Source organism: Heterocephalus glaber, unplaced genomic scaffold, assembly GCF_053883595.1.
Source record: "Heterocephalus glaber isolate CG9 unplaced genomic scaffold, H.glaber_assembly_v1.0 deba00001452, whole genome shotgun sequence".
Classification (NCBI taxonomy): Eukaryota; Metazoa; Chordata; class Mammalia; order Rodentia; family Bathyergidae; genus Heterocephalus; species Heterocephalus glaber.
In genome coordinates, this window is record NW_028258302.1 from 22,160,569 (window position 1) to 22,174,445 (window position 13,877).

The 13,877-nt window shown below is 53.0% G+C and overlaps 1 protein-coding gene across 3 annotated transcripts in view; it reads left to right on the forward strand.

The window, feature by feature from the left end:
• Positions 1 to 10,617, forward strand: part of Iffo2 (intermediate filament family orphan 2) — a 40,977-nt gene extending 30,360 nt beyond the window's left edge. Inside the window, exons 3-9 of one of the 3 annotated variants that reach the window (XM_004850410.4) lie at positions 417 to 512; positions 1,618 to 1,758; positions 3,024 to 3,163; positions 7,212 to 7,332; positions 7,437 to 7,529; positions 8,434 to 8,564; positions 9,792 to 10,617. In XM_004850410.4, coding sequence (XP_004850467.1) covers positions 417 to 512; positions 1,618 to 1,758; positions 3,024 to 3,163; positions 7,212 to 7,332; positions 7,437 to 7,529; positions 8,434 to 8,564; positions 9,792 to 9,897 — 828 coding nt within the window. In that variant the 3' untranslated portion in view covers positions 9,898 to 10,617. The remainder of the gene's footprint in view (positions 1 to 416; positions 513 to 1,617; positions 1,759 to 3,023; positions 3,164 to 7,211; positions 7,333 to 7,436; positions 7,530 to 8,433; positions 8,565 to 9,791) is intronic. The other 2 variants (XM_021262929.2, XM_021262930.2) reach the window with 2 other exon arrangements.
• Positions 10,618 to 13,877: the final 3,260 nt, after the last annotated feature.

Sequence of the window (13,877 nt, forward strand, 5' to 3'; positions counted from 1 at the left end):
AGTCTCTTCTATGTGAGGGCGCCCCCACCCATGCATCTGCATGCACATGTTAGGGTGATGTGTGCCACCTTGCTATTTCTGAGGTGAGAGATGGCCAAATATCGGCAATTCCATGGGAGTCGACCTCACCGTTTAATGGGCTGGGGTCCCTCGTTACCTTAACTTGCTCTTTTTCTCTTGGCATCTGCCACGGATCTTTTCATGTCATAAATGATCCTCTGGAAAGTGCTTGGAGCAGTCAGCAGGGCTCAGTGGGAAGCAAGCAGGGACGATGAGGTCCTTGGCACCTTTCCCTGGCTTGTAGGTGCCCAGCCTGGTGGGACATCAAGTGCCCAGCCTCAGAGGGACCCAGGTGTCCAGTTCCTTGCCCACTCCGGGTGCTGGCCCCTCTGAAGCCTGCCCATGTCCATCCACAGGCAGCGCAGGAAGCCGAGGCCATCCAGGAGGAGATGAACGAGAAGATAGAGCGGCTTAAGGCTGAGCTGGTGGTGTTCAAGGGGCTCATGAGTGACGTAAGTGCCACCGGCCGCCGCTGCCTGGTGTTATGACCTGCCCCACACCCATCATGCAGAATGCTTTATTCACTCCGAGGCTCTGAGCTCGGCTTCTAGTTAGAGTCCTGGCTGGCTGCGTTTGTCCTGAGGATGACGGATGGATGCCTCGGAGACCAGGCGCCCTTCCTGCCCTCCCCATGCTGCTCCCTCCGTCTGAGTAGAGATGCATTAATCCGCCGCTTAACCCATCGCCCTCCCAGGCTCCTCTGATGGCCTGTGTGTGTTGCTCGACTCCTTCCAGCTCACCGTGCCGTGGGCCTTGGTGTCTGGTTTGGGGTGACAGTGCAGGCTGGGGTGTGCTAGCCTGAGGCTCCTGGGCGGATGGCCTCCAGCAGGCTGCCACTTAAGGCAGGAAAGGCCGGTCTGCATCCTCTGGACAACCTGGGGGCCCCTGAGTAACCTCAGGTTGGGGTTACTGTGGGCAGCAGAGGCCTCCTTGCTGCTGGGGACCTGGGTTTCTTGTTGCCTTCGAGCAGTGGGTAGTGTGCAGGGAGAGGCTGCCAGGGGAGGAGGAGCCTAGATGTGGTGACTCAGCCTAGCCTGGCTCCTGGTGCTCAGGAGCATGCAGCTGGGTGTGCTGGAGAATCCTGGGGCCCCAGGTGGAGCCACATGCCCAGGAGCCCCCTCATCCTTGATGACCCTCTGCTGTTAGCTAGGGAGGAATCCAGGAGAGAGCGGGGTGCCTTGGCGGGCACGCCTTGTGGGACAGGTGGGACAAGCTGGATGGAAAAAAAGGGACTCTACCCAGCAGTGGAAGTTGTATTTCCTTTTTCTTTCCTCTAACAAAACAAACATGGACTCTCTTTCCTGCTGAGAGGGGGCCTTGTAGCCCTCGGGGAGGCTGGCACACACCACGGTCTCACATCATCCCTTCCGAGGCCCCAACACCGCTTCCCCACCCTGAGCAGCACTGACCTGACCATCCACTTGCAGGAAAGGCTCAAGTCTCCCTTGGACTCCAGGGGCCTCCCCCAACACCTAGGGGTCTTCCCACCTCTGCCAGGCCCCTCCTGCTTGCTCCATCCCTCACTCACGTAACCCCTGCCTGCTGTCCTCCCTGCAGCCCATGACAGATCTGGACACAAAGATCCAAGAAAAGGCCATGAAGGTGGACATGGACATCTGCCGCCGAATCGATATCACGGCCAAGCTGTGCGATGTCGCACAGCAGCGGAACTCGGAAGACGTGTCCAAGATCTTCCAGGTGACTAGGGCCACCCCGCTCACCAGCCACCACCCCCCTTCCAGAGCCACCCGGGCCTCCCCTGCTGCCCGGCCAGCCCCTCTTCTCCCAGCATCCACCCAAATCCTTCTTGAGGAGTAGCATCAACCCGACCTTCTGCCTCCTAGGAAAACATACTCAGAGACTTGCGGACTTGTAGGCCCTGCTGACTCCACTGTCGAATCTGACTGCTTCATCCATGGCTGAGGACACCGAATCTTAGGGGGTTGTGTGCTGTGTCTAGGTGTGAAAGTGGGCAGAGCTATGTTAGGGCTCAGGGTCTTGACCTTCCAGGACATGTCCTTTGGCCCATGTGGGCCTTGCTTTTTGCCTGTTCCTCTGGCCGCCAGGACTGGGCAGTGTCCCCATGGTGGGAGAGCCATTGCCAGGCTGTGCGACATACATCTAGGGAACCAACTTGAACCCTGGCCAAGGGGCCTCAGCAGTCACAAGAGGAGCTGTTAGCCTTTGACTATATTTCATTCTGGAAGTCTCTTGACACCCCCAGACCTGACGTGCAGTGTGGGTGTCCCTCAGAGAGACACTTAGCAATCAGTTAGCACTGATGGGCTTGTCCTGGGAGAGGGCTTGGGGACGACTGAGGCCACATGTCATTCTCCGAAGGCTGCTTCCTGAATGTGGGGTCGTGGTGTGGCTTTTGCTCGAGCCCAGGGCATGATGGTGCACTGTCGCTTTCTGTGTGTGACTTTGGAAGTGGCTGGCAGGGTCTGGGCCTCTCGGGGGCCCTTTCTCCTTCCATGCCTTCTCGCCGCCCCTCTGCTGGAAAGCAGGGGACCCATACCACCTTCGTCCGCTCACGTCTTGTCTGCCTGGGCCTCAGGCCACCCATCTGTGCCTGTGCATGGGAAAGGAGTGCCCTGGGAGCTGTGTGGGCTCTGTCGGGGGTATGGGATCTCAGCGTCTGGCTCGGAGACACCCCCAGTGACTGCACTCTGGTCTGGCCCATCCCTGCCCTAACTCATGGGGCTGCTTTTCTGGTGAAGGGAAGAATGGGGGCTCCCAGGGCAGGGCAGGGTCTAGCATCCGTGTTCTCTACCCTGCATGTCTTCCACCTCACGCTTCTTGCTAACGCTGCCTGCTTCCTAGAAGACCCACACGTCTTTCCCACAGTGGCTGGCCCAGCCAAGCACCATCCACTCCCTGAGATGCCACTTCTCTTCCTGCCTGCCCCTGCCCTCCATCCCATCCGACCCCCTAGTTACCTCTACTCTTCCTTCCCGGTCCAGGTGGTCCCCAAAAAGAAAGAGCGTAAAGTGGCATCAGATGATGACATCTCGGAGCAGGATGGTGAGGTGAATCGGTTCTCAGATGATGAGGTCGGCTCCATGAACATCACAGATGAGATGAAGCGCATGTTTAACCAGCTGTGAGTGTCCCCGCTGCCTTTGTACCCTACACCAAGGGCATGGTGGGGAGGACGGGACACCAGTGGCCTGGGCTGAGAGCACCCTGCATATGCGTTTGGTTGGATCAGCACAGTGTTCTGGAAGAATTGGGGCTGATTTGCAACAGTGATAATTTAGGAAATTTCATGTTCTCACTCTCTCTAGAAGCCCAAGACCAGGTCCAGGCACAGCTGGCAGGGCTGAATGGAGGCCCCAAATCTGGACAGGGCCTGTGCACTTTTTTTTGCCACAGTCCTTTGTGTTACCTGCTACCTTTCATCTGGGGCAGGGGGCTGTTCTTGCCTGTAGGATGAAGGAGCTGGGCTGTCCCCTGCCTAGTCATGTATAGAAGAGTCTGTGTCTGATGACTTCATGAGCAGAAGGGACCATAGGAGTGGGCTCAGGCAGACCTCCTCCCACCAGTCTCCCTGGGAATGAGTCACAGGAGGGGCCCTGGAACTCACTGAGGTTCCCCCATGCTCAGGGTGCTTCTCACAGGGCACATGGCTGACACCAGACACCCAGCCTTGGAGGCAGGGTTATCTCTTCCCCTTTGTAGATGAGGAAACTGAGACTCCAAGAGGGGAAGCCATTTGCCCAAGACACTCAGCTGGTACATGGCAAAGCTGGGACCCAGCCCCAGCCTGTCTCCCTAGAGTGCCCCCATTGTGAGCTGCTACCCAGGTGGCAGCAGAATTGGTATGGTCACTGGTGGCCAGGACAGCTGATACCAGCTCTTGGAAGCTGACTGTGCCAGTGCTGTGTGTGTGCAAGTTCAGTGATGTCACATTAGTAGCATGAAACTTGCTATTGCAGGAAACTGGCAAATGCTACTAAGCAGGGCTTCCCTTCCCTGCCCCTAAGCTGAGAGCTGGTGTACCAAACCTCATGTGGTACAGTCGGCCTGAGAACAGGGTAGCATTGTGGCCTTGCCTATCCAGTGCTGTATTCTCAGTATATCTTTAGCAGGGCCCTAGAGAGGGATGGGGGGCAGGTGTGAATGTGGGCATTGGGTGCATCAAATGGCAGGGCTGGAACTTGATCTCTGGGGCCTGCCTGTGTCTCTCACCCTCTGGCCCCGTTTCTCTGGAGTCCCTTGCAGTTAGCCACCTAGACCCTGAGAACTCAGCTTTCTCCAGGGCTACCAGCTGTGAGACTGGCTTGGCACTGCACAGTCTAGGGGCTCACCAGCAGCTCCTTCACTGTACAGATGGGGAACAGGCTCGGAGAGGGTCATTCTAAGAGTGGACAGAGCCAGCACCCCCAAGCTCCTGGTCCAGTGCTGTGTCCCCTACACCAGCTGTCTGCACGCTTGGAAGAGATGTCCCATTTCTGTCCCTCATGCATCACTGTCCTTGTCCCGGTCCCTTTTTTGGCAAAGTTGGCTGACTTGTAAGGAGGATGAAGAGACGGAGGCAGGAGTTGGAGCTGGGGTGGGGATGGAGCTCCCCAGCCAGATCCTGCCCTGAGCCTACTGTTCCCGTGACACAGACGTGAGATAGGGCTGCATTTGGGGGGTTTGCTGCTTGAGGATAACAGAGACCCCTAGATTCATCTTTTAACACAGATCCTCTTTAGATTGCCTGTTTTCTTCTGCTGATAAGGGGGCTTTTGAAAAGAAGCCTAACCAGAGGCTGGGTCCAAGTTTTCTGGCTGCTGCTCTGGGCATTCCTGGGCCAAGTCACATGCTCCAGAGACCCCGGGCCAGGTTCATTTGAATTTCATTTATTAACTGATTAATTGAAGTACTGGGAATTGAACTCAGGGCCTTTACACTGAACTACATCCCCAGCTGCTTTTTAATTTTTAAGAGACAGGGTCTCACTAAGTCACCCAGGCTGGGCTCAACCTTGCCATGCTCCTGCCTTCATGGAATGTCTAGGAACACTGCCTACACTTTATGAAAAATATGTAGTATTCACCTATGCTAGGTAGAGTTTATTAGTTTTATGAGGCTATTTATTATTTTCCAATGCATCCACTTAGGATGAGTTAGGAGTAAAGCCTTCAAGAGTGTTGAACATGTGCCACCATGCCCAGGCATTTGGTTGAATTAAGGGGCTTCTCTGAAGAAATAGTTGTCCCTGTTCATATGAAGTCCCCAGGGAATGGTTAAGCTGACAGAAATGGGGTGAGCTGCAAAGGACACATCTGGAGAGCTATGGGGGCGGGGCTCCACGGGGCAAGGCGCCCCCTACGTGGAAAGAGTGGTCTCATTGGAATCAGGCAGGAGCCAGTGCTGTACATGTGGGTGCTGACAGGTCTAGATGGGGATCTGTCTCTAATTAGATTTATCTGGTTGTTAAGTTGCCTCAGTTAAAAATAATCCTCTGATCGCTGTCGCTGCCCGCTCACCCCATCCTGTGGTTCTAGGCACAGCAGTGACCCTCTGCCCCACCCCCAGGCGGGCCCTGGTTTTCTCCCTGATATCAGCGCCAGCCATGGGGCCAGACCCAAGCCAGAGGCTGCCCTCCCCGCCAGTTCTAGTGAAGTCTTTAAATGACACACCCGTCAGGCTGTTTTGTTTTCATCCAAATCAGTTGCTTGGGCTTGAGGAATCTGCTGCTGTCCTGCACTAGAGCCAGCGCCCAACCTCAGCCCCTCCCTGGTGTAGGGGGCGTCTCCCATCCCTGCTCTTGGCAGACTTCCAGTCCTTCCTGGCCCGCTGCCCTCAGCTGGGTTTTCCATCAGATCCCAGACGCTGGGAAGGAAGTGGTGTCTGTGTTGCCATGACTATTGACCCCAAAGGCTCCCACCCCCGCCTCCCTCTCCAATCCCCCTCTCCCCTACCCCCAGCCCAGCTCTGGTCCCTGGACTCCTGGAGCCACCTGTAGACTACTGCAGGAACTGCTGTTGGGCAGGAGCTTCCCACCCTGACTCCAGGGGGCGCTCTAGGCAGCTTTTTACCAGAAGGTCTTCTGAGCCCCAGTGGCTCCCAGCCCATGAGGGCTGGGGTGGGGTGGTTGGTAGCCCTGCTCTGGAGGATGCAAGAAGGAGTTGAGGGAGGAAGTGTGGTGATGGGGAGCACCCTGGGATGGAAGTCTGGAGACCTCACTCTGCTGTGCCACTGATTCCGTGGGAGTGTTTAACGCCTAGGCTCAGCCTTCCCACTAATACAAGGTCTGTTGGTTGGAATGATTGTTAACATCCCCTCCAGTTGGGGTAACCAGTGCATCTTGGGAAATCCTTCAAGCCTGGAAAAACCTGGATGATTGGTTCCCTATTTCCAATTCTAGCCAGTAGGGAGACTCTAAAATCACTTGGGATTTGAGTGCAAATCCAATTTCCAGCATGTATTGGTCTAGAAGGCCATCTAGTCTCTCTGAGCCTCAGTTTTCTCACCTGTAGAATGGGAACAACAGTCATGCTTCCCTCACAGGACTATTCTGAGGGTGGAGTTGGTTACATTTTAGTGTCTTCTTAGTGGCCAGTCCAGGCCCAGCACAGAACAGTGCTTGGTGATGTTTTTTAAGGGAGGAAAAAGCTATAGAAAGATACAGAAAGATCTGGCTATTAGCCCCAGTTCCTGCTACATGTAGCTCTCTATAGCTTTGAACAAGGGAGTTATTCTTTCTGAGCTGTGATTTCCTCAGCTGTAAAATGGGAATGATATAAATAGCTTTGTTCAAACTTGGGCCCCAAAAATAGCTGTTAAATGAGTGAAAGCAATCGCAAGATTGGACTTGAGGGGAAAATACTTTGTCTCTACTTACTACAGCCTGTCTTCTTTAAAAAGGAGTGCGTTTTAAATGTGTACAGTACTGGTGACTAAGCCCAGGGCCTTGCACCTGCTAGAAAAGTACTCTGTCACTGAGCCCCCAAATATATACTTTTAACTGTACAAATCAAATGTACATTCTGCATTTTGAAAGAGTTAAACTCTTTGGATAAGAAAGATGCCCCTTTGGCGACCACTTCTCTCTTTTAAAGGCAGTTTTATAGATATATTTCCACTGGGGAAGATGTCCCTTTTTGTCCCCTGCATGGGCCCTGGTTCTGTCCATTCACACCCTCTGGTGTCCCCCATAGGCGGGAGACCTTTGATTTTGATGATGACTGTGACAGCCTGACATGGGAGGAGAATGAAGACACTCTGCTGCTCTGGGAAGATTTCACCAACTGCAACCCGACCATCGACCTGCAAGGCGAGGTGAGCTGGGGCCTCAGGCTCCGCTTCCCTATCACCCTTATCCCTGTTTTCCCTCATAGCGCTCACCACCCAGCTCATCTGACCTTTCTGTGCTGTTTCCCCAGCAGGAAGAAAACTTGGGCAACCTGATCCATGAGACCGAATCCTTCTTCAAGACGAGAGACAAGGAGTACCAGGAAACGATAGGCCAGATCGAGGTAAGGCCCAGGCCGTGGAGTCCCTAGAGAGGCCTGTAGTGGAGACCCCTGGTAATCGAGTGCCTGTGTGCCCATTCCTAGGATGGAGGAATGAGGCAAGCTGAGGCCTATAGAGTCCCTGCCTGGCACAGGGGACACATCCTTCTTATGATTTTAGTTTCCTAACCTATAAAAAGGGGATGTGATCCCTGCCTGGCCCAGAGCTGTTGGTTTTTTCTTTTAATTATTCATTTGAAATGCTGACCCTGGAATAACCTGAGTTGACATTTTAGTGATATTGAATGATGCTAGGCACTGGGTAAGCTTGTCACAGATACATCCTTTTCGTATCCTTACTTCTACCCATGTAGTCGGAACTGTGCACCCTTTTACAGAGGAGAGGATGAGGTTGAAAGAGACCAAGTGACTTGCCCTAGGCCTCTCAGCAAGGAAACAGCATTCAAGTCAGTCCTCTCTGGCTTCAGAGGCTGTGCACCTAGCCGTTGTATAACTGATAGCTAATGCTTTTATCATGCTGGGGAGACAAGGCTGGTGCCTTCCCTGAAGGAAATACCATTTGATAGAGGAGCAGGGTCAGAAACATGAAGGAGATTTGAGGATTTCTCTAACTGAGGCCATATAGAGGAGCTCAGAGATGCTATGCAGAGGAACTGGGTGGGGCTTATCAGGCGAAGCCCCTCTGGGTTGCTAGGCAACCATGCACCTTTGACCACGAGCACTTCTAGAGGGTATGGACCATTGTGCAGACAGCAGAGGCTGAGGAGGTTGATGTCCGAGAGGCAAGGTCCTGAGAGTATGGTTGCTTTGATGGTGCCACCACTGAGGAATTGAGGAGGGAGGTTGCTGAGGGCTCTGCCAGAAGGATGGCTTGTCCTCACCCCTGTTCCCTGTTGGCTCCTCCAAGCTGGAGCTGGCCACAGCCAAGAGCGACATGAACCGACACCTGCACGAATACATGGAGATGTGCAGCATGAAGCGGGGCCTGGATGTGCAGATGGAGACCTGTCGCCGGCTCATCAAAGGCTCTGCAGACAGGTACCTTGCCTGTCCTCCTGGGATTCAGTGTTGGAGACCTTGGGGGGTACTTTCTGGGGCTGCACCTCATAGTCTGGCCATGTTCCATCTTTAATCCATCCATCCATGCATCCTTTCATGCATCTATCCACAGAATGTTAGTACACCTGTTATGTTCTAGGGGATTTATTTATCTAATCTAGAATTTCTCCAACAACTCTGCCGAGTTGCTTCAACAGATACTTTTTGAAGGTCTACTGTATGTAAGGCTATGGGGATCTTGTGATGAACAGCCAGAAACTGCCCTCCTGGAGGTTACGCACCATTTTCTGTGGAGTTGAGGAGTGCGAGAGGTGGACAGAATACTTCCCCACTGTTTCTGAATAGGCTCCCATCTTACCTATGGGAAGGGATTTCCCTTCCTTCTTTCTCGTATTCCAACCCAGGGTCAGGTAGGTCTGTCCCCAGGAGACTGATGTGTATCAGGCATGTCACATAAGGAGCCCTGCCATCAAGACACATAGCCTTATAGGGGGACAGACACTGATAATAGAGTAAGAATGCCCAGCACAAGCCACACGCTTGTGACCATCTTCCTATACATGAAGCAGTGGGGTGGGGGCTTGGCTCATCCTCTTCTACCTTAACTCGTGGATCCCCCAGAACCCAGTGTTAGCACAGGCAGGTGGACAGCTTGTCCAAGGACCCAGCCACCTGCCATAGAGCCAGAATTGCAAGGCAGTCCTATTAACCTCCATTCTGTGTAGCATCCCTTTGTGCTCTGAGTTATTTGGGGTTTACTGAGCATCTCCAGTGTGCCTGGACTTGGGTTGGATAATTGCAGGGTAAGAACCAAGCTTGGGGCGGAGGATTTAGCTCAGTGGTTTCGCCGCCTGCTGTGCAAGCGCAAGGACCTGAGTTCAATCCCTGGTACCAAAAGAAAAAAAAAAAAGAAAGAAAGAACCAAGCTTGATCCATGGCCCCTGCTCCCAAGGAGCTTTCTGTGTGGAGACCAAGTAGTGGCTGGGGCAGAGGGTCCCAGGAGGTATGGGAGGTCACAGGTCAGGTGTTATCCCTTAACAATATGTACCAGGAGTTCATTTGTATCTCTCAGATCAGCTATGACTTTTGAAAGATTAAAGGGTGCTAAGGAAAGGATCCAGGATGGAACCCCTCTGAGGGCCCGGCTGCTCAGGCTTCCTGCCCCTTACCCCTCTGAATGTCCCTCATTTCCCCCGTGCTTCCCAGGAATTCACCGTCACCCAGCTCTGTGGCCAGCAGTGACTCAGGAAGTACAGATGAGATCCAGGATGAGTTGGAGCGCGAAGCAGATGTGGAGCCCATGGTCAGCTGATGATGGAGGCCCTGCGCGCCTGGTGGTCTTGGGGATGGGGCCCTGGTCCCCTCTCTCCACAGGCCAGGAAGGCTCCTCAAAGTGGGCGCCAGTCCTCGCTCATAGACTTCCTCTGCCCTCCCTTCTCTGGAGGCCCCGAGGGACCGCTGCTTCCTTCCTTCTTTCCGTGACACCACCCTACAACTGACCAGTGCCCCTTCTCCATCCACCTGCCTACCCACCCAAGGAATGGTGCTGTCAATTTCTATTGTTCTCCACGTTACAAATGCAGACTTCTGTCTGGACCATGCAGTGTTAACTGTGCCTTCTCCCTTAAGCTGAGCCACTTTGAGCTCCAAAGAATTATTCCTAGCAGGTGTTTTTATATGAAACTCAAGGCGAGGGCGGGACCTGGGCATGGCATCAAGTAGTTTTCTACCCTCCCACCTGCTCCTAATTGGCCATGAGCTTTGCCCTCCCTTCTGCTAGCGCTGGCGCTGCCTGACACTGTGCTTGGGGTGATCTGCCCTCCCCAGGAGGGAGCCAGCCATTACCTCCAGGCCTGGGTGGGGACCTCCCGAGCTTTCTCACTCTTGGAAAGAGAGAAAAGTAGGAGGAAGGGAGGGAAGACCAATTTTTCTTTTGTTTTTTGGATTTAGTGGCAAAGTGGAGGGACAAGGCACCTTGGGGGAGTAGTAGGTGGAGCCTCACTGTGTTTAACTACTATGCAAAAACAAAAACAAAAACAAAAAAACAAAAAGCAGCTTGCCTTATATCATTGGAAGGCAGGCCCTGTCCCAGACTCCTGGTTTCCCCTGGGGCTGGGAGGCGGAGGTTAAGGTGGTGATCACTCTCTTGCAGCCTCCCAGGGTGAGCACTGGCTGGGGAGGGGGCTGGTTAAGGGGTTAAGGTTGATGGTGTGGGCTTCACTCCTGCAAGGGCCAGCCCACCTGACTGCTTGCTTTCTTTGGGACCTCTGGGGTTGGGGTGAGGGTGGGGTTCTTTTATTGTCCTGATGACTTGATGTTCTCCCCTCCCTCCCCAGCCAGCAATAAGGGGTTATAGAGCTGTAATTTCTCTGTGAGAAAGTCTGAAGAGGCCAAGCCTGGTACCACTTATTTCCCGGGGGAGCTTGGGGGAGCACCAGCCTGTCGCCATCCTGGTTCTCCACTGTCCCATGGTCACCTGCTGTCGGTACTGACAGCAGAGCAGATTGGCAAGGGGAGGGGAGGGAGCTGGTGGCCGCTGGTGGCTTGGAGACGGCTTGCATGGGAGCTTGAGAGAGGACTGTCCTTATTCCTCTCAGGGACACATGCAAGCCTCTTTCTGTGATCCACTTGGGGAGTTAATCTGAGCCAGTATCTCCCCAAGAGTTGAAGGGTCCCATGTTGAGAACACCCACCAAAACTGAGCTGGGGACCAGGCCACCATGCAGGCTTTGCTTTTTTCCCCTCCTCTCCTCTCCCTTTTGGGGCCCACTGTAGTGCGGGGTGGGGGTGGTGATGGCCCATTTGGGGTTTTGTTGGCTGAAGAGCTCCCTCTGGAGGTTGAAAGAGCAAAATGTGTCCGGGGACCAGTGTGGAGATCCAGGCGGGTGCTGGGCTGGAGGGCTTGGTGGTCCCCTGACTTCCCTGTGCAGGGGCCAGCCATCTGTAAGGGCCTTCTCTCTCTCCTGCTCTCCCTGTTTTGCATCTTAAAACCATTGTACATAATATTCATGTATATGTATTTAGAGAGAACGAGAATGTGTTAGTGACTGTGTGATGTAATTTATCAGAACTCGGTGGCCTTTCTCATGAGTTTTTCCCCTTGTTTTGTTTTGTTCTGTTGGGAAGATACCCCATCAGTCCCTGAGCACTCTGGCTTTGACACTTCTGTCCTCATCATCATTTTTTTCTTTTTCAGTACTGGGGATTGAACCCAGGGCCTTTGTATTCAGCTACATCCCTAGCCCTTTCCTTAAAATTTTACTTTGAGACAGGGTCTTGCTAAGTTGCTAAATTGTCCAGGCTGGGCTTGAACTTGCAATCCTCCTGGCTCAGCCTCCCAGAGTGCTGGGATTACAGGTATGCGCCACTACACCTGGCCATCCTCATCATCTCTTATTACTCAAACTGTCCCTTTTGGCAGGTACTTGAAGGGACAGTGGTTTTGGAAGAGAGCCCCTTTCCCTCTTCCTCACCAACCATTGTTCTACAGGTTACAGGGTTCAAACATACCTGATTATTATGATTGATGTTGTTATTGTTACTTATTTTTATTTTAACCAAAGGTTATCAGAGCCAACTGGGCTTGGACCTCAGCTGCTGAAAAGATATTCCGTTTCCACAAGGGCAGAAGATGTGGCCTTGTGGGTCTCACTGCCCAGGGCTGAGAGAGGCAGCCAGGGGTGGTTTGGGGGTTGGGTGGGCAGAGTGGATGCCAGTTCTGGGTTCCTCAGGGTGATGGGAGGGTGACAAACATATCTTTAGAGTTAAGACAGTAAGGCAATGGGATTAGTATTTGGGGTAACAAAAGTTACCAAGGTGATGGGTGTCCGGTGGTGTTTTGTTTTCTCCCTTGTATACGTAGATCATTTGTCCTTAGGTTGCTCCAAATTTATCTAGGAAACATGAGAACAGCAGGTGCCAGAGAGAGACACTGGCCTAAGACTCCCTTCCTACTGGCTTTCCATATCTGTTTTCCCCTGAGAAGTGCAGGGGAGGTCAGTCGGATGAGGGGAGGAAGGGCAGAGCGTGGTGGGCCTGCCTCCAGGGCTGGTTCTTGGGTCTGGGCTTGCCTACCTCCCATGCCCCTAAACTCATTTTTACGTTAGTTGCCAGTGGGTCCTGCTTGTTTCTTCACCGTGACCCCACAGCTTGCCAAGAAAGACCCCACTGCTTGCTGGGGCAGCACCAGGCCCTGCTGGGATGAACTGGTTCCATCCTTTGTAAAGCTGTAAATACTTAAATATTTGGTTTTTCTATTTTTAAGCCCAGTGTCATATTGACATTGGTATTTTAGAGTTGTTCTCAGATGGGTTCTCCTGTGCTGTGCGTGCGCTCTCTCTCTCCTCTCTCTCTCCTCTCTCTCTCCTAGTTTTGGGGGATTTATACACACTAAGGATTGGGGAGCAGCAGGGGAAATAGCATCCTTGGGCTCCCTGTTTGGTTGTGAAATATACATATTCATATGCACACACATACGCACATGCGCACTCTTCTGAGACTGAACAGGGATTAATATTACTGGCAAGCAAACACCTTTTGCTGTCTCATGGCAATACGTCTCGAGGGCTCTGGAGGATCCATCCATCATGGACTCAGCTCTGGGGCCCAGCTCAGATGACTTATGGAGCATCTACCCACTTTGGCTTGGGGTGTGAGAAGAGGGGGTAGGTAGGGGATCGTATAAGGTGTAATTTAAGCTAAATGTAATCTATTTATAAAGCAAGAGACTCTCATCTATTTTTATGAAAGGAAAGGGTTTTTAATCTCAGGTAGGCAGTTGTGGTAGCCAGCATTTTTCTGTGGACAAGATATTGTGCATGTTGCTGCTGGATTTAATATACTGGTACCCCTCACCCAGTCTTGCCTTCCCGTCCTTACTCTGATCATTCACACCTGTGGGTGGCTTCAGCAGAGGATAGGTCCCACTTCACCCCATTTCCTTCTTCCGTGACCCCTCAGGTCCTTGGAGGTCTTGTAGGGAGGCACTTTTGGGGGCAGGTGGGCTGCAAGGAATTCAGAATTCAGTTGAGGGTGTACTAGGGAGGGGCATGCTCTTCCCAGTACTCTGTGTTTCAGAGGGTAGCCTCTGATCACTCGTCCCAGCTCTGCTCTGCCAAGACCCATTTCTGACTCAACTGTGTTGAGAGAGGGTTCAGAAGCAACAGTGTGGTTGGCTGTAGGGCTGTGGGAGGGGCTGTGTGTAGGGCTGTCGAGCTTGGGGAGCACATGACCTCCTTTGGTCCTGGGCCTTCTCAGGTCCCAGGCTGTCAGGCAGCTGGGATGGGAGAGGCA